Source organism: Desmodus rotundus, chromosome 9 (genome assembly GCF_022682495.2).
Source record: "Desmodus rotundus isolate HL8 chromosome 9, HLdesRot8A.1, whole genome shotgun sequence".
NCBI classification, from domain to species: domain Eukaryota; kingdom Metazoa; phylum Chordata; class Mammalia; order Chiroptera; family Phyllostomidae; genus Desmodus; species Desmodus rotundus.
The window spans coordinates 83,697,113-83,716,996 of record NC_071395.1 but is presented as its reverse complement, the minus strand read 5'-3'; the positions used below and the strand labels follow the sequence as shown (position 1 = coordinate 83,716,996).

The following is a 19,884-nucleotide window of genomic DNA, read 5'->3' as shown; positions in this document are numbered from 1 at the left end:
TCTGCAGGTGTGAGCCTGTGGGTGAGTGTGTCTGTTTGCACACATGTGCAGGCTCACTGAACTAGTGAGCATGGTAAGTGGGCGTGTTTATTTCTGTCTAGGCACACACCGGGATGTGCTGACATTCATTCCACAAACATTTATTGAGCACCTACTATGTGCCAGACTCTGTTGTAAGCCCTGGGGAGATAGCAGCGGGCAAAACTGAAACTCCTGCCTCTGTGGGGAGATAGGCAATATGCAAAATCAGTCATCTTGTTGATTAGAAGGTGGGGAAATAAAACAGGGAGGGATCGTGGGGAGGACCTGGGGCTCGGGGGCAGGGTGAGAAGGTTCATCTGAACAGAGTCTTGAGGGACTGACTGTGTGTGTGTACACGTGTGTTTGTGTGTGTGTACATGGGGATAGTTGTGCAGGCGAGTGTGCGACACAGAGGGGAGAGAAGGCACAGAGGTGGGTGGGCTCCAGTAGATGGCTGCGCTTTGCTGGCTCAGGTGTCTGGGGCCCTCCCACCGGCACCAACCGCCCTCGTAATATTAACCAGCAGACAGCTGCTGTTCGTTAGGCCGTGCCCCTTCCTCGGCACCGTGCGGGCCTTTCACATGCACTTCCGTCTACCCTGCCATCCTGCAGCACGCTGTCCTGTTCACAGATGGGGGCCCCGGGGTTCAGAGTGAGGGGACACCTCAGCCAAGGTCACAGGTCTCAGAAGACGCAGAGCTGCGCCTTGAGCCTGGTGGGGCAGCAGGTGGTGCTCACTGTGTGTGTCAGGCGCTCTCTTGAGTTGTGCAGGGCACAACCCTCACACCTGTGCTTGGGAGCCCACCCTGGCTAGCTCCAGCGCTGAGCGCTGAGGGTTGCCCCGGACCATCCCATGGCCTCCACCGCGGCTTGGCCTCACCTACCCTTCTGCCACGTGATGGCCGGCCGGGGAGCCCCCGATGTTTCACAAGCCAGCACCACTGACATGCCGTCAATCACTGTGCTGTCCAGGGGGCCCCTGGTGATGTTGGGGGCGATGCCTGCAGGTGGAAACAGCGGGGCCTCTTAGCTGCACCCTGGGAGGAGCGGCCAGGGCCAGAGGGCCAGGTTCTCGCCTGTCTCTGCTGCTCCGGCTGGGTGGGTCCCCAGTGGGGAAGGATGCAGGTGCCTTGATGGGATTCCAGCAACAGGAAGAAGCCCAGGGGTCCCCCAGGGGTCCCCATGTCACCCCCCCTGTGGAGGGACCCAGGTGACACCAGTTCCCGCTGGGCCTTGTTCTCAAGCCTCCATCCCCGGGAATCTTGAGGACTCCCAAGAACACCCTCCTGGCAAGGTAAGTGGATCCACCCTTCACTGAATGTGACACCGGGGCTCTGGCTTCTTAAACAGAAGACCGTTATGGCCAATGGGAGAACATCACCTGCTTCCTCAAAGGCCTGGCCCTGGAGAGCCCATTGCAGGGGTGAGCTGCAGCTCCTCAGGTGTCAACACGGACTTTTTTTTTGTCTCCCTTCCCTCAAGGAGCCACCCAGCCAGGCGTGTGTGGGTGCAGGGCTTACACACAAACCTGCCCCACCCGTGCTCATCTGAAGCTGCCCCACCCCATCGCACCTGCCTGGCAGGCCCAGCTCCCCTCCGCCCCGTGGCCTTGGTGGGTCCTGGCGAGGGGCCCTGCCGCTGACAGGGGGGCCCAGTGGGACGCGGCGTTTGCACAGAGCTTCCATGTGGCCACTCACGATGTCATCTGAGGGCTGAGGCAGCTCCATTAAGTGGGCAGGGCTGCTACTATCACCCCCAAAGAGACCCCCGGGGGGACAGGATTTGCAAGTTGGGGAGCTGAAGATAAAGTGCTGGTTCCCCTCCTTGGAGAAGCGAGCATGTTGGCTTGGCTGGGACGGGGTTGTGACAGCCTGTCGGGGAGGGAACTGGGGACAGCTGAAACACCCAAGCGTCTCTCAAAGAGCCAGGGAACATGTTCTCAGGAACATGTCACCAAGAGGACAGGTAGGGACCAGAGGCCTCCTCTGGCACTGGGCGCAGGGCTGTGGGGGCAGCGGGCATAAGTGGCACCCCGGCAACTGCCACCCTGGCAACTGCCCAAGGGACAGTCCTCTGGGATCCTGTCTCTGTTCTCAAGAGGCCCCTGGCTTGGAGCAGAGCTTAGTCCTGGGTAGGAAGTGCTCAGGAGAAGGGCAGGAAAGGACTTACTGGTGACGGCCAGGTAGGTGGACGTCTGCACCTCGCCGGCGGCGTTGCGCGCAAAGCACTGGAACATGCCCGTGTCGTCAGGCACCAGCCCGCTGATCTGCAGGCCCCCGTCCCCACGCTGCCGGAAGCGGCTCAGTCTCGCCACCTCTACCACGGCCGCGTCCTTGTACCAGGTGATGGAGGGCGGTGGCACACCTGGGGGTGAGGGGACTGCAGTCAGCTGCCTCCTGTGTGTACATGGAGGCCAGGGGTCTGTGAGGGCATCCTTGGGGAAACCTGGTCTCTAGAATCTTCTCAGGTGGGCGCTTACGGCCTTGGGAGGGTGGGAGGCTGTTCTCGGAGGGTCAGTTTTCAAATTCTTATATGGGAGGCATTTCAAGAAAAATTTAAATGCCCCAGGATCAGTTTATCTTGGGAATGTTGGATTGGACAAACTATGTGTTTTTTCTCAATGTTTAGCCGAGACTCCTGGGTACTCTGGGAACCTCCAGCCAGGGGCTGGTTTCCCAGATCCACTCGACCACAGAGCCCCACGTCGAGGAGCACGCAGCAGGGACCAGTGGTCCTCGGGGCCCTCAGCAGCCCCCTCCTGCCTGGTCTGCACCAAGGGACTCCCCTTGCCTCTCAGCCTTGCCCAAACTGCTCCCCCGCCTGGCACACCCTTCCCACGGGCATCCTAACCCTCCCCACTCTCCCTCTAGGGCTCTCTGCTCAAACGCAATTTCCCCAGAGCACTCCCCACACCCGTTCAAAAGGGCATGCCCTGGCTCCGCGCTCCCCAGCCCGCTACTTTTCCTCGCCAGAGCTCTTCACCCCGACATTCTACGGCCCCGCATGTCATCCGCTCGATAATGCACATTCTTTCCGCTGTGACATCTCTGCGATCAGGACGTGTCTCACAATCGACAGGATGTCATAATTTAATTGGCGGTCTTTTTTCTTTCTTAGTGGTACATAAAATAATGGGGCGTCTTACAACCCATGGCATTTTTAGATGAAACGAAATAAGGCATCTTTATTTGCATATTGGTTTCTCTGCTCCCCGCACGGGAATGGAATGCCAGTTCCCTGTGGGCTGGGTCTGGCTGTTTGGCCCCTTCTGTGTCTTCCCCAGTTTCGAGAACAGGCTCAGCACGGAGTGAGCCATCAGAAAAAGGCTTGTGAGATGAATGGATGAATCCTGGCCCCCCACTGTGGGGTCCCCCTCCGCTGTCACTCTCCCTCCTGCTTGAACTGCGTTCAGCTCAACATTAGATCATGTCCCCCCATGGCACCCCGAGTTCACCCGGGTTTCAGGCTCTGTTTGGGCTCAGCTGCAATGGGAGGAAGGAGGGTGGGGGTGGGAAGAGCAGAAATTCTCCAGGAGCTCTGACAAGGGGGGTTAAGTAGAAATGGTGGTGGTGGTGGGGGAACAGAATAGCCCAGAAACTGGGCGGAGCCTCTGAGGCACCCACATTCTCATAGTTTTAACATCACAGTAATTCGGCAGTGTCTACGACTCTCGAATTATGGGCAATTTGGGTCTGTCACCTATTCTGAAATAACAGTAATTTGGGTTCATTTGTAACCCTCAAGTTATGGCAACGTAGGTTGATTCCCAGTCCAGAGATTACGGTAATTTGGCCTGTTTGTTTCCTGGGTGTCTGCTCACAGCCAGACTGGCTCTCTGCTCAGTCACTGTGCCTTGGGAGGAGGTGGAATTCAGACAAGTCCATGACAGACAGGAGAGACTGAGGGGTTGCGGGCTCTTGCCCCCTCTCCCGCCCCCCACTGGGTTACCTTTGGCCCGACAGGGGATGTCCACCAGCTTCTCCATCTCCGCTGTGATGTGTCTCTCCGGCTCCCTGACAAACTGAGGAGGCTCTGCAGGAAGAAATACAGGGGAGGGGCTCAGAGCCATGCTCCTCCTCATACAGCCTCTGCTTGGGTCCCCTTTAAGTAGGCCCCAGCCATGCTGCCCCTGCCCCTGGGGGCCCCCTGCCCCGTCTCACCCAGCACGGACAGGTAGGCTCCACGGATGACGGAGGGGACGCTGCTGCTGCGCAGTGCGGCCTCGCACGTGTAGAAGCCTGAGTCGCTGCCTGTGGGGTTGGGGATGGTGAGCCGGCGGTTGTAGTCGCTGATGCCACCTGCCAGCAGCACCCCGTCCTTCTTCCAAATGATGTGCAGCTTGATCAGGGGCCTGGAGGGGGGCAGGGAGCAGGCACTCTTTCACTGGGACTTCCGGAGGCCCGAGGGTGGGGTGGGGTGCTGAGTTTGCCCTTGTTCTAGGTACAAGCCTCAGGCAAGTTTCTTCAGTGCCCTGGGCCTCAGTTTCTTCTTCTGTAAAATGGGGCAACCGTGCTCACTGGGGCTGGGGTGAAGGCGAATGCATGAAGGCAGATATAGCCTCGGAACAGGCTGTATGTTCCTGTGAGGGAGTAACTCAGTGCCCGGGCTCTCGAGAGCAGGGAAGCTGGACAGGAGACTGTTAAAGGTGAGGGAAGTGACAAGGAGGAATGTGAGAGAAGCACCCAAAGTCTGGAGATGGGGGGACAAAGGCAGGCGGGTGGGTGTACCAGCCCCTGACCTTGGATGGGGTGAGGGTGGGGGTTGAGCCCTTTCCCATCATCACTGACTCTAGCACCCCAAGGCCCCCGAGACTGGGTTTTCTTGGCTCTCCTGTTTAGCACCTGGCAGATCCCCAAGGGCCAATCTGCCAAAGGTGGGGGTGAGGGGGGTCTGTGTTAGTTGCACAGGGTGTTTAGAGTGGTCCCAGGAAAGAGGGGTTCTGTGGTCAGATAAGTTGGGGCAACAATGGCTTGAGTGACATTAGGCAGGCTCTTTCCTGAGGGCCTTCTCTGCATCCTTACCGCACCTGCTTCATTTGCTCCATTCATCCTGGTGGCCTTCCCCACACTCGGGAGAACTTGGGTTCTGAGGAACGTAAACCCTGCTACAGGGACATTTTCTCTGGGAATCAGCTGGAGGTGGCCTCCTTCAGGGTCACTGGCCTCACTCCCCACCCATAGCACCCATCATCCTTCCTGAGCACTTACGAGGTGCCAGGGCATGCTGGGCTCATCACTCCGCCTACGCACCTCACTGGGGAGGCAGGTGCTCGGATTATTCCCATTTCACAGCCCAGCCCCTGGCAGTGAGCACGGGCCTTGGGGAGGCCTGTGGTACTGCAATTCTGCTATCAGCCAGCTGGGCGACCCTGGGCAGGTTGCTTGCTCTCTCCCAGCCTCAGGGTAGTGACATCTATGCCGGGAAGTTGTTGGGATGAAAAAGGTTGTGTGGGAAGGCGGTGAGCACAGCACCCACACAGGGTGGAATTATTTGTTTCCTGTGTGAGAAAGTGAGGGGCGTGTATGGGCTAGGAAGGGGCCTCGATTGCACCTGACAGCAGGTCCGCCCTCCTGCAAAGTCCACCACGGGAAATGTCTCCTAGCGCAGCCTCCCACTTGCACATGCCTGCCTGCAAGGTGGCGCCGTGGGCAGAGGGCCCTGCCCCTCTCTAGGATCCTCTGAGGGCTGGAAGTAAGAGGACATCCCTGTCCCCAATATCCTGGGCTGAGACCTTCTGCCCCATAACTTCCCCTCGGAGCCTGGTGTCTCCTTTTGGTCCACCAGGAGACACCAGGCTCCTGTTTGTTTCCAATAACCTTGTGACAGTAGCTGGCATGGCCACCTGCTGTCCTTCCTTTGGGCTAAATGCCTTTTCTCCTGTCATGGGTCCTCCTATGACACTCCTGGGCCTTTCCGAATACCGACCAGTCTCCCTGGAGCCCACAGGTCAGGAGTAGCCCCTGGAATTGAGAGAGATGGGGAGAGGGAGAAGCACTGCCCACCTGGCATTGGCTACGCACTCCATGGTCACCTCCGAGGTCCCGGCCACCACGCTGGTGTTCTTGGGAGGAATGATGATGGTTGGAGCGATGGGGTCTGCAGGGCCCCCTACATCTGGGGAGAGGTCAGGTGTCAGCTGGGGACAGAGCTTGGAAACCCGGTCTCTGCCCAGCCCCCCTTAGAGGCTGACGTCACAGAGACAGCTGTCCTTGTGTAGTGGGACCAGTGGCCACGGGGCAGCTGCCCAAGCAGCCTGAGCTGAACCTCCAGACACTGGAAGGGGCCCCAGGGACCCCCTCGCCTCTCCTCCTCTGCTGGTGGTCTCTGCACAGGGTCCACAGAGGGCCCACGGGACACCTCCAGGGCCTTCCCTACTCCTCCTGCCAACACACCTGCCCCTCGTCCTCCCGTCCTGTTCTTAGTCTCCCAAATCCTTCCCTCCACCTGCATTTATCTTGTTGGCTTCTCTGTTTTCTACCTCTTCCACCAGAATGCAAACTCCCTGTACTGCTTTGAATAGTGCCCCCTGCCCCTCCCCCGAATCCATGTCCACAGCAGTTATAAATGGAAAAAGGGTCTTTGCAGATGTCACCAAGGTAAGATGAGGTCCTCCTGCACAGGGTGGGCCTTAGAGCCAATATGACAGGTCCTTACACGAGAGGGAAATTTAGACACGGCCACACAGATGCGCAGGGGAGGAGGCAGGGGAAGCCAGAGGCAGAGATTGTGGGGGTGCATCTGTAAGCCAAGGAACACCAAGGACTGCCGGCAGCCCCCAGAAGCTTGGGGGGGACAGGGAAGGGTCTTGGGCCTGCAGACACCCTGATTTCAGCCTTCTGGCCTTTGGAACTGCGAGAGGACAAAATTCTATTGCAGCAGCCTCAGGAAACTCATACGCCCCTTGGGACAGGAAACTCATGGATCTGTGCTTGCAGCTGAGTTGTCGCCCCTCAAATTCGTATGTGGAAGCCGTAACCCGCATGAGACCGTATTTGGGGGTGGAATGTTTAGGAGGGAATTGGGTTAAATGAGGTCATAAGGGTGGGGTCCTACGGGGAAGAGACTTCAGAGCTTTCTCTCACTCTCTGCCGTGTGAGGACGCGGTGAGAAGGCGGCCATCTGCAAACCCGGAAGAGAGCCCCCACCAGAACCTGATTGCTGCCGACCTGACCTTGGCCTCCCACAACTCTGAGATACAAATGTCTGTGTGGACGCCCCCGGTCTGTGGTATTGTTTCAGGAGTCTGGGCTGACTGAGACAGTCTCACACACCCCCGCGTCTCCAGACCAAGAAACGGCATCTGGCACAGAGTAGATGCTCGAATACGTCTGTTAGGTGAACAAATGAATGGAACTATCATTGAATCACCCCCAGGGGCGTTGGTGGAAATGAATGAGAACCAATCGTGAGTGGGCTTTACTAAAACAGAACAATACCCCAATACTCCTGAGAGAGGCAGTAACACTTCCTTTAAGAAGTGGCCTCGTTCTTATCTTCGTGGGTCAGTGTGGGCCCAATACTGGCAGAAACTCCGATATTCCCTGTACATCTGCTCATGGCTCCTGAAAATACATCCGGGGACTTTTTCTCTCACCAAAAGAATCCATCTAGTCGGCCCCTTTCCAGGAGGCTGGGAGGGGCAGGCCCTAGTGACACGCATACCCCTAGGCGACAGCGGTTGGTCATCCTTTATGGGGAGGGCACACCGTGGCTCCACTGCCACCCTGGTCTACCCCGGACAGGTTTTTCTGCCTGGCCTCGAGGCCTGGCTGGTAAAGGCCCAGGTCAAATGGGAATAAAATGTCAAAAATAAAGTAAAATGAAGGGGGAGGGGGCAAAAGGAAGCATATAAAACAAAATAATTGCAACAATATAAAAGTCTCATGTAGGTGCCATAAAGAGCGATTGGATTGAAAGCTGCTGATATAGCTGAATCCATAAAAGTGTGCTCAACGTTGTTTGTTATATGCTGGGTGCACAGGTACCAGGGCCCAGATTGATGGGGCCCGAGGAGGAGACAGACAGGGCCCAAGTGGTGCCCCACGGAGCAGCTGGGAAGGCAGAGCCCCCAGAGTTTAAAGATATGAGGCCGCCCCAGGGCCTTGGACTGGCTTGTTAGCTATGGGAGAGTAGAGGGATGGCTGACCCCACCCCCCCACTTCAGGAACTCTGAAGCTCATGTCCGGGCCCAGGTGACAGCCTGTGGGACTGGGAGGGAAGGACAGGCAGTGGCTGGGGACCCTGGACCCAGTGAAGGAGGGCCACTGGGTGGCCAGGGGTTCAGGAAGACCTGGTTCAACACCCTGGTCTGTCCCCGAGCTAAGCTGGTCTGGGATGAGAGCGACTACCAACACACAGTAGGTGCTCAATAAATGAGAGACAGTCCTTCCTCCTGGGGATTTGCCTGCCTGTGCTTGGGGACACCTGGAGCAAGCCAGAGCAAGGAGGACGGGCATCTTCAGGGTGAGCTCCTGATGTGGACCGCCTGGAGCAGGAGGAAGTATAGGGGCTCCCCACAGGTGGACCCTGCTGCTCCAGGGCGATTTTGGTCCCAGGCACGAGGGACACCCCCTGAGGTCCATTCGCTCAGAGTCACCTCCTTTACTCTTCCCAGCTATACTTTGCCACAGGCATTGTGTTACAGATGAGGAAACTGAGGCTCACGGACACATGACTCACCTTGGCCACGGGTCAGGTGAGTGATGGTGGGAGGGGGTGAGCTGCTTCCATCCTGGGCAGGTTCCAGCTGCCCAGGAGCAGGGGGCCGACCTCCCCCATCTGGCACAGGTGGCTGTGAGCTCTTGAAATGTGACCCGTGCTTCTTTGATTCAATGGGATTTAATTTTGGGTAATTTGCATTTAATTAAAAACAGGCCCCAAATCAGCCATTAGAATACTTTTAAGTGAGTGTGGAACAACCTGGCACATGGCTCCACCTTTTCAGCAGTAAATTTGATGAACTCTAAATACAGGTCACGGTATTTAGATGAAATACTGTACAGTATTTCAGATGAAAATTTTGCATCCAAATTGAGAAGCGCTGGAAGTATAAAATACATGCCAATTTCAAAGACTTGGTATGAAAAAAAAAGTAAAATATCTCATTAATATTTTCCCATATTGATTGTATGTTATAACGGTACTATTTTAGACATGTTGTTAAGTAAAATATTAATAGAATTAATTTCACCTATTTCTCATCCCTCTTTTAAAAATCAGGGTACTTGGCAAATTTTAAATAACGCATGTGGCTCACATCATATTTCTACTGGGCAGTGCAGGTCTGATCGTTAGGTGTGGGGCTGCCACCAACCGTGGACTTCTCAAGAGCTGCGACAGCCCGTGTGAGGTCAGCAGGGTTACACCTGGGCAGGGGCAATGCCTGGGGTCACTGGCCTGGCTCTCTCCTCTATTTCCGAAGAGCATGGGTGTGTGGGAGGGGCGGAGGGGGGGCGCTGCTGACAAGCTGCGCTGCCCTGACCCAGGAGGGAAGAGGGGGTGAGGGGAGTAAGCAGGGACAGGAGCGAGGAGGCTGGGGGTGGGGGGACGAGTGAGCTGAGCCAGTGGCAGGAGAAGCAGCATTTGCTCCTAGTACACTGGCTGGCAGGCAGGCAGGCTGGGGATTTGGGTCAGTGACAAAAGCAGGATTTTGAAGCATAGTCACTTGTGGGAGGAGAAATTAGGTGAAAATCAGCTGCTTCTGCTATCCATCCCGTACAAATCACTGCCTGAGAGCAGGAGGCAAGGGGCAGTGGGGTGAGAGAAACAGACAACTGGGGAGGCTTGGTAGCCGAGGGGTGCGGAGGGGCCCTGCCTGTCTCCCTCGGGCCAGCTGGAGGGTTGCGGGTGTTAACGTGGAGAAAGAGCGAACGATCCCTGCAGTTGGACAGGAGAGTTGGATGCTGGGAGAGGAATGCAGAACGGGAGGCTCCAACCTCTGGTTTCAGGGTAAACTGAGTCACCCAGGAAGATGGCTGGCCTTGACTTGGACCATGAATCCAATCAATGACTGGATTCCATTAGACGCTAGGTATTCTATTCTGATCACTGGAAAATATACGGGGAAAACATCTTCTGGTGATTAAATTCCTTTTCCCACAGAAACAGCATCCTCACTGTGACCCTGGCCCATGTCAATGTCAAAGGTTACACCTGTGACCCTGATAGGTCAGTACCCAGAAGGGAACTCTCTTCCCTGCATCCAGGTCTCTTTCTAAGCAGACTGGAACCTGCGATAGAGGAAAGAGACCTCTGCAGAAATGGGAGGGGTGCTGCGAGTGCTCAGAAGGCCCAGGAATGGGGATGGAAGCGGCTGGGAAATGTTCTGGGCTTCCCAGGCCCTGGCAGACAGACAGTGGCTGGGATTAGAGGGAGAAGGGGGGAAGGCCCCATGCTGGCCCACACCCTCATCTTGCTGCTGGCCGTGCATCCTCGAGTGACCATGGATGATAAATGAGACTTGGGTTTGGAGCAGGGCTGGTACAGATGTGAACAGACGTAAACATCTGGCTCCCCCAGCTTGTGTGGCTGCTCTGCTGCTGCGGGAAGCTCTGGCCTCATCCCACACACTCTGGGATTTCTGGCCTGGGCCAGCTGCTGGGGTGGCACCCACCTTCTCAACCCCAGGGGTAGAGCAGGGAGGGAGGGGGCCAGCCTGGCCAGGGAGGACAGCCCAGCATTTCCTTCATGGCTCAGTGTTAACTGGACAAATACCTCTTTGCCAAAGGAAACTCAAGGAGCCTCCCTTTTAATCTGCTACCCTCTGCACCTGCCACTGGGGAGGGCTCTGCCTCTCTGTTCCTGGGCATTTGGTGGTCTCTGGGGACAGACATAGAAGCACTTCCAGACAGGGGTGTAGCAGACAGCCTGTGTCCCCATCCGTGAGGATGGCCCGGCTCCGAGTAGAAGCAGCACTTTTACGTGCTGGCTGAATGCAGGCAGTTAGTCTATTTGTTTAAAAATGAGCTTCCCACCGCCTGGCGAGTTCTCCCTGTCTGCACCTGAGCCCCAGGGTGGCTAGCCCCCACGTGCACACTCTCTCCTATACTCCACACCCTCCGGGGCCCTCCAGTGGCCCGGCTGACCACCAGGCTAGGCATTCCCTCTCCTGATGCAGGGGAATGGGGCCCAAATGCAGTGCCCCCCTTGACTCTGCTCTGACGCTGTACCCCAGCTGGGTCGCTCCCTCCTTGGGAGGGCTCCTCCCCTGTGCTCCCCCAGCCTCCCCCTCCAGCACCATTCCATCTTCCTCATGACCCCCTGGAGTCCCATTCTCAAGATTTAATGATAAGCTCCGCAGCAGTCCCAGGCCCTGCTGCTTACTTACTCTCCACGGCGAGAGTGATGGGCTGGCTGGTCTTGTTATCCCCATTCTTGTCATTAACAGCCTGCACGTAGTAGCGGCCTGCGTCGGGAGCCACCGTTGACAGGATGACAAGGGTGTTCTCCAGGGTGATGGCTCTGGGAAGGGGAACAGAACTCATCTGACAGGGGCCCAAGGGGCTCTCAGCATCCGGGGATGGGAGCAAGGACACGAAGCTAGTGGCTCCCAGAAACCCTCCTCCAGCCCACCTCCCAGAACCACTTATGCCTGAACTCTATACACACTTAGTTTGCAGAGAGCATGCTGCCAGCGCTGAGGGCCAGACCCAAGTATAGCCCATGTCCAGAGGTCCCGGACTGCCGTCCATGTGAGGTCACCCTGTCCTCACCCCAAACCCGGGCTGGGGGCTGTTCCCACAAGGTCCCTCAGAATTCTGTCCTGTCACAGCATCGATGGCTATGTGCATGTGTGGTTGTCTCATCTCTGTGGATGTACCAGGAGCATCCAGACACTGGAAGAAATGTCCTTGAATGAATGAACGAACGAATGAATGAACGAATGAATGAATGATGAATGAATGATGAGCAATGATAATAAATTTAGAAATGAACAGAACCATTCCAGACTCAGTGCCTTAACCTAATCCTGAATTTGTTTAGGTTGATTCAAAGGCCATAGGATGCCAGTAACATGGATTTCTGGGGTTCACATCCTCCACCAGCCCCCTTTTGTGGTAACAGTTCCCACCTCCCCAAAGCTGGTTCACAGAGTGGACCAGCTGGGCTGGTGGAGAGGGGAAAAGGAGGTTGCCGGGCAGTGGGGAGCAGACATGGGCCGTCTGCTCCCAGTCCACCTCTCTCTGCTGGCCCCCATCACACAGCCCCTCCGTACCCAGGGCTGCAGGCAGGAAGGAGGGCTTGTCCAGGCGGGGTGCTGGGGACCCCATTCGATGTGGGTGAAACAGCGCCGGGGCACTGCCCAGGCGGCTCTGCCTGTCATCTCCTCGCACCCATTCTCCCGATGACAAACAAAGCCATTAGTTTGTCAAGTCTGTCTCCGGATTTTAATGTGATGTGCCCGAGACAGCTGTTAAATATCCTTAATGTTAGTTTAACAAGGACAAATCCAGTTGAATTCTTTTCAAATTTTCCCATTAGGTGAATGTTACAGAGTTTTAAACAAGCTCTCAAATAAACAGCCACACTAATGCCTCTCTAGCCTGCTCTCTCCCAGCCTCTCCTGGTTTGGGGGGGGGCTCCTGTGCAGTTTGGGGGAGTTCTCAGCAGAGGGCTGGAAGTAGGAAGGCAAAGCTCTCCTGTCCCAATTCTTGGGCACCCTAGTAATGTCCATTTCTTTTTTCTGGAAAGCTCTTGTGACTTCCAGCTAATGAGGCAATGGGAGGAGGGATAGAGCAAGGCTAAAACAGTTAAAAAGCAACAAAATGGGCCAGGGATGATGACCATTTCCCACCTGGGAGTCTCCTGCAGGGCCCCTGTCCTTTAGTAGAGTTTGTGGGGTGGGCAAGGGTGGGGGGAGGGAGGCTGGGCTCTGTCCGGGGAAGACAGAGGGGAAGCTTGGGAACGGAGCTCTGGCTCTGGCCTGTAAGGCCCAGCCTCCTTCTTCCTGGGCCTCAGTCCCCTCATCTGTGCTAGGGGTGGAGGCACATGTGTGTGTGAGTTCCTTCCAGCCCCGAGGGTGAGGGGTTCTGATTCTTGCTGCTGCTTCAGTTCTGTCCCCATTTGGCCTGAGGTGACTCCTCTCTCACACACAGCCCTTACCTGGCACACAGCCCAAGGTCAGGGCTAATTTAATGAGAGGTGTGCACTTGGACCACTCCCACTGCCATGGCACCGTGGGAGCAGGCCGAAGGCAGCCTTTGGCGGAGCAGTGGGGGGGGGTGGTCACATGGGGCACGGCCTGGTCCCACTGTCCAGTGCACCTGCCTGTCCTGAGCCCCTTTTGGCCTCCAGAGAAGGCTTCACCTCCAGTCCCTTCTCTCCTTGACTGGGAAGACTCTACCATCGCCTTCTCTCCTTTTGGCTATAGCTTGTCTCTGTTATGACTGATCCTTCTAGGTCAGGGGTTCCTAGCCAGGAGTGGCTTTGCTCTCCAGGGGACATTTGGCAATATCTGAATGACTTCTGGTTGTCACAGCTGTAGGGCTGCTACTAGCAACAGGTGGTAAAGGTCAGGGATCCTGCTAAGCACCTTATAATGCACCACACAATGAAAATTTGTGGGGCCCAAAATGTCAGTTGTGTCGTGGCTGAGACACCCTGTCCTGGTGGGGTGGCATACTGAGGAGGCAGAGACAGTCGCTGTCCACTTCAGCTTCAGGGGTGCCCTCCATAGCGTGGGGTGGCTGTTGGGAGGTCAGGGGCCACCCATCCCAGCCCCCCTTGCATCCAGGTGGGGCAATATGGCTGAGCTGGTGGGGTATGGGGGAAGGGATGTGCACTGATTCTCGGCTTGGACCACAAGAACCCCTGAGTGACTCCCATGTTCCTGCTGCTCCTCTGTCAGAGCAGAGCAACTGGGGAGCCCAGGGACCCTGAATGACTGTGGAGGGGACCACTCATCCCATCCCTCACCCATGGTGGGCCTTTAAATGAGCAAAAAATAGACATCTATGGGGCCAAGGCCCTGAGTTTGGGAGTCTGTTTCTGCAGCTAGAGATGCTTTGACCAGCACCAGAGGATACCACTCTGGACCAGGGCCCACAGGGCCTGGGTTTGCATTCCGACTGTGGAGTGGAACTGGAGGCAGAGAGACTGAGAAGTGGCAGTGGGCCTTTGGCCTACCCTCCCTCTGCCCTCAGCGGGGGCTAGGGAAGGTCCCTGGGCTTACAGCCCTCCACAGATGGTTCTGGAACAACCCTGGACCTCTCTTCCAAAGTGCACAGGCTGTTTCTGGCACCCAGGAGGGGTCCAGCCAGCTGCCCCCAGATGCACCCATGTTGAAAGAAGCTGGCAGAGTTCTGTGGCCTGTGGGGCTCAGTGCAAAGGCAGGGGCTGGGTTCTATTTTCAGCCATACTCCTCTGGTTTCAATTTACTAGGTCTCTGCACCCCACCTAGCATCCAGTACTTCAATAAGCCAGCCTAATTTCTCGGCTCCATGGGGGCTCAATTGATAATTTAATTAAGAATAAGACACATCATCCCAGAACTTGCCCCAAGCCCCCAGCACGCGTCTTTGTTAGGAATCTTGTCTCCTAGTCATCAGCGAGCACCAGGGAATGCAGGAGGAGGTGTCGCTAATCACCATCTGCACCCGGCAGTGAGAGCAGCACCCCGCACACCCCTCTGGCTGATCGCGTTCATCAGATGTGTATCTCTGGCAAACAGACACCAGAGAATTTGCCACCAGGAACCTTTCCTCCGGTTATGAATATCACTCGGCTGTAATTGCTGAGATAAAAGTTACCACAGTGCACGCTCATGTCTGGTAAGAGTGCCGGAGAACGTGGCAAGGTGGGGGTGTGCCCCATGTGTGCTCCCTAAGACAGTTCTGTCCTGGGCCAGAGGCTGTGGGGAATGAAAATGGGGGTGAGGACAGAGGCCAGGAATGAGAAAAGGAGGTGGAAAGGTGTCAGGAAAGGGGATGACAGGAGTGGGGATGGGGACAGGGTCTCTCCTGTCACTGCACGGCAATGTGTCCCCTCCCGCAGCCAAGCCACACATTATTAACCCTTCATAGTACTCTTTCCCATGAGTCTGGGTGAGGTCTCAGAATCCTTCTCAACACAGCATTCCAGGAAGCCACGTCCAAGTGGTGGCTTGCAGGATGCCACCGTTGATACACTTTGGACATGTGCCGTAACTTCAGAAAAGGAAGTTAGGAAGGGGCAGGACTCACCTGCCTCAGCACCTGTGTGGCATCGCGTTCTGCGATGCATCCTCACTTCTGCTGTTGATGGTTGCCCATACTCTGCTGGTTTCTTGAACCTCAGTTAGGTTTAAGGACGTGTGTATGCTCGGGCTCACATAGCAGGAGGCCACCTGCCAACCTGGGGTTTTACTCTAACTCCTCACCCGCTCTGTATCTGTAGCCTTTGCCATATGACTTAGCAGGTCCTCTCACTCAAGGGGCAGACTCAGTTTCTCAGCTTCTTTTTTGTTTTGTTTTTAAATATTTTATTTTTAGAGAGAGGGAGAGAAACATCAGTGTGTGGTTGCCTCTTACTTGCCCCCAACTGGGGACCTGGCTTGCAACCCAGGCACGTGCCCTGACTGAAAATCGAACCGGCAACCCTTTGGTTCACAAGTTGGTGCTCAGTCCACTGAGCCACCCCAGCCCGGGCTGTTTCTCTGCTTTTTGAGTCTGAGTTCTACCATGTGACTTTCTTTAGTCAATGACTAGTTAGCAGAGGCTTGAAAAATCTGTTTTGCTTCCTTTCCTTCTCCTTCGCAGTTGCCCTGAGAGGAAGCTAAGGCTAGCTGGCTGGAGGGTGGGACATGTGGAGGACAGGTGAGTCACCTGGCCATTCTAATGTGCTAATAGCCAGCCGACCCTGGACAAGTGAGAGAGCCCAGCCCCAATCAGATTCATCATGACAAATAGACAGCATTATTATGTTTATAGGTAACTGATACATTCTAGGACAGTGGTTCTCAACTGTGGCTGCACATTAGAATAGCTGGGGAACTTTTAAAAATCCTGATGCCAGGGACATCCCATTTAATGAGGGCAGAATGTGTTCGGGGTAGGATCTAAAGATCAGTATATTTTAAGTTGTCCCAAATGATTTCAGTAGGTCACCAGGTTGCGAATCACTATACCAGGACTGATTCCTCCCATGCACAATCACTTCATCTATTTTTCCCCCATAACTTTGAACCTCCTCTCACATAATTTCTATGCTAGATGGAATCAAGGACCCTAACCCTGGAGTCGGCAAGCCTAGAACCAGCTGTGGTGAGATTAGGCAAAGAAGTTAAATTTGGGGGGCTTCCCTTTACCATCCATAAAGTGGGGACACAACTATCTGCATCACGGGGTTGTTATAGGGGTCATTCTTCCCACACCTAGTTTTGGAGCATGCACTCTGGGGACTGAGAAGGGAAGGAGACACAGCCTCTCTTCCTTGGAAGTGTGCACCTGTCCCAGAGGGGAGGGTGATTGTGGGGTGTGCTTAACCCAGGCCTAGAACACAGCAGGTGCCCCATTAAGTGACAGCCAGTGTTATTATTATTATGCTTCCCCCACTAGATGTCAAGGTCCCCAAAGGCAAGGACTGTCTATCTCAGCTCCTGATTCCTACAGAGACCAGGATGGGCTCTACCAGCAGTCCACTGCCTTCCCAGGAAACCAGGACAGGGTGGTCTTACTCCTTTACTGGGAGTAGGGGAAGCTGGAGGGTTGGAGGGAAAGCCTGGGCTGGCTCCCGAGCCTGATGGGGATCAGGAGGCCCGGGTGTGTCCAGGGAGGAAATGCTTTGCACCCCCCCACCCTCACTGGCCCTCTGTGGAGGTGCTGGCTCCTTTGCTCCTGCCCACAAGCCAGGCTGCCACAACCGACGCCTTGGGCCACACAGAGGGGTTTTGTTAGGGCTGAAAGAGCCTTGTGTTCTCTTCCTGCTGGGCCCCCTGGCCTCTCCGCCTCTGGGCAGCCAAAACACACAGAGGCCCAGCACACCATGGACACCCAGACACACCCAGGAGCCTTGGACGCACACCGGAAACACCCAGGGTCCACCCGTTCTGCCTGGAACATGCCAGAGTGCCCCACAGAGTGCCCCTGGCCCTCGCTGGCCTGAGTCCTGGGCCAACAGCCACGGGGACGGCGCTTCTGTCTGTGCCTGTCTGGGTTTTTGAAGTGCTCTGGGATGCAGAACTGTTCTTCTCCGAGAATGGAGCCAGTGCCCGGGATTCCCCAAGAAGGCGACTGAGCTGTCCTGGCTCCTAGTCCTCGCACGTACATTCCCAGAAAGGCCCTCGTAAACCAAACTTTGTCATCTGGGAGGTCCCCAGTCTGGCTATGTCCCAGAAGAGCTATAAAAGTCTGCTTCAGCCAATAGGGCCCTGCTCAGCATTTGGGGGCTTTATCTGGCCCCAGACCTCTCCCAGGGCCAGCCCCTCCCCTTCCATTCCACCCAGAGCAGGGTGCTCACATGCGGCTGCTGGGCGGGATCTTGCGGCCGTCCCGGAACCAGGTCACCTGCGGTCGGGGGAAGCTGGCGATGCGTGGGGCACGGATGACAGCGGCTTCTCCATGGGAGACACTCTGGTGCTTCTCGCCCTCCTCGAAGCTCCCCATGACTGCGGAGGGAAGAGCACATGCAGGCGTCAGGGGCCAGGCCAGCGGCAGACACTGCCCGGTTCCTGGGGTAGGTGGGACCCAGATGTTGGTATTTCTAAAGATAGTTCAAACATGAGCCGAGGCTGAGAACTACTGTTTGGGCTCAAGCCTGTGGTTCTTACCCTTTGGTGGGTCTCAGAATCCCCTGGAAACTTTGTGAGCCCACAGATTCCCCCCACCCTTCCTGCCTCCCGAGGGCACAGAAAGACCCCGCTTCACTGCCCTGGGCCTCTGAGTTCCCCACTTTCCCTGGGAGTAATCTGTTGCAGGGCAAAGTTTGAGAACCACTAGCCTGCCCTCTTGTTTTCCAAAGCACTGGACTTGATTCTCTCCTCGCCTAAACTAATGGTTTTGACCCCAATCTCTCTCGTGTCTGCTCAGGCTCTTCCCTGAGCTCCAACAGAAAATATTGGGCATTTCTTATGTCCTTGCCAGGCCTTTCTTGCTTTTTGAGTTGTTAATAGCTCCCCCCGGTTCCCCAGCATCTGACTAGATCACCTCCGCTCAGACCCTTGGAAACTTTTGTGGTGCTACACTTCCCTGTCCCCTAAGAAGTCCCTTGGCTCTTCTTCTGGGATGTCACCTGCATTTACCAAGGCCCCTCTGTTCCGGCAGGCCCCACCCACAAGCTAAGCGAGTCTGTCACTCTGGCTGCCTGCACTGACTCCCAACGTGGTCCCCTCTGTCTCCACTGTTCCTGATTAATTTTTGTCACCGACTTGCTTAGAACCTTTGGCATCCCCTCATTGACACAGGAAAGTCTAAATTTCCTTGCCTGAGTTTAAGGTCCCTCCCTAATCTGACCCCAACCAACCATTCCTCTCTTAATGCCCAGACCATGTGATGTGCTCTTCCTGCCACGTTGAATTACTTACAACCTGCGTCTCACCTCAGGCTTCTCTTTGCGTGGGGCCCCAGGTGGAACACTATCAGAACAAGCCAGATTCACCAAGGCACCACATCAATAGCATCCCAGAGGGACCTAGCCAATTAAGTGTCTCAAGAAATAAAACCCGCAGTTGGCCTCTATGTTCTAAGTTTGGCAGGCAGTGGATGTAAGGGTGGTGGCTTTGGAGTCATTGAGACCTGAGTTCCAGTTCGACTTCTGTTACTTATGAGGCATGGCCTCGGGCAACATTTTGACCTTGCTGAGCTTTAATTTCTTCTCTAACATGGAACTAAGAAGAGTGCCTCCCTTATAGGCTATAGTAGGGGTCATAGGATAATAGATGCATCAGGCTGTATCTTTCCAAAGATGGTGGCGCTCATATTTATCTCCCATCCAGTGTGCTCTTCTGGTGAATAAATATGCTGGAAGTGAAGCTGTGTGACCTTCCCGGCTAGGTCATCCAAAGGAGACAGCTCCCACCTGGATCTCTGGCTCCGGATGCTCTTGCTTAGAATCCAGCCACCATGTTGGAAGGAAGCTCAATCTAGTCCACACAGATGTGGGAACAGCTCAGGCGGGAAGGAACGGAGGGGGTGGGGCCCAGATGACAGCTGGCATCAGCACAAACATGTGAATGCATGTGTGAACCCTCAGATGATTTCAGCCCCCGGCCTTCGAGTCTTCCGGCTGAGCCCTTAGTCACTGCTGAGCAGAGACCTGCTCTCCCTACTGTGCCCTGTCCCTGTTTGAGTCACAGAATCTGTGAGCATAAGAAATGATCGGTGTCCAACCTTTTGGAGTCTCTGGGCCACACTGGAAGAAGAGTTGTCTTGGGCCACACATTAAACACATTGTGACACATAATCATACTAAAATATATATATATAAAATAAAATTACATATTTAAAAAAATCTCATAATGTTGTAATTAAGTTCACAATTTTGTGTTGGGCCGCGTTCATAGCCATCCTGGGCCACGTGTGGCCCACAGGCTGGACACCCCTGCTCCACACCATAATGTTTTGGGCTAGGCTGTTCTGCAGCCATGGAAACTGGAAGAGTATATTAAAGTGCTAAATGCTAGGCCTAATATTTGTAGTGTTAAAATATTAGAATCTTCTATATCTTTCAAAGCTTAGTTTAAACATTAACTACTTCAACAAAGATCACCCCACACCACCCAAACAGAATTAGAGAACAGAGACGTGTTGAACGTCGACCCTACATCGAGTCCTTTCAAGGTGGACGTCGCGTGCCTTGTCTCGTTCGGTCAGCATCATAACATCAGGAGCTCGACTTTCATAAACAAACATGTTTAGTTGTTTATTAATTGCTAGTCCTTGGCTCTGCCTA

General features: G+C 55.1%; 1 protein-coding gene across 1 annotated transcript in view; it reads right to left on the bottom strand.

The window, feature by feature from the left end:
• The window catches only part of SDK2 (sidekick cell adhesion molecule 2), a 244,242-nt gene that overhangs the window by 76,035 nt on the left and 148,323 nt on the right, over positions 1–19,884 (bottom strand). The window contains exons 4-10 of the mRNA XM_045182412.2: positions 17,455–17,602; positions 11,348–11,481; positions 6,024–6,135; positions 4,182–4,372; positions 3,970–4,053; positions 2,191–2,385; positions 906–1,022 (exon numbers count right to left, since the gene is read on the bottom strand). Of these exons, the coding sequence (XP_045038347.2) occupies positions 906–1,022; positions 2,191–2,385; positions 3,970–4,053; positions 4,182–4,372; positions 6,024–6,135; positions 11,348–11,481; positions 17,455–17,602 (981 nt within the window). The remainder of the gene's footprint in view (positions 1–905; positions 1,023–2,190; positions 2,386–3,969; positions 4,054–4,181; positions 4,373–6,023; positions 6,136–11,347; positions 11,482–17,454; positions 17,603–19,884) is intronic.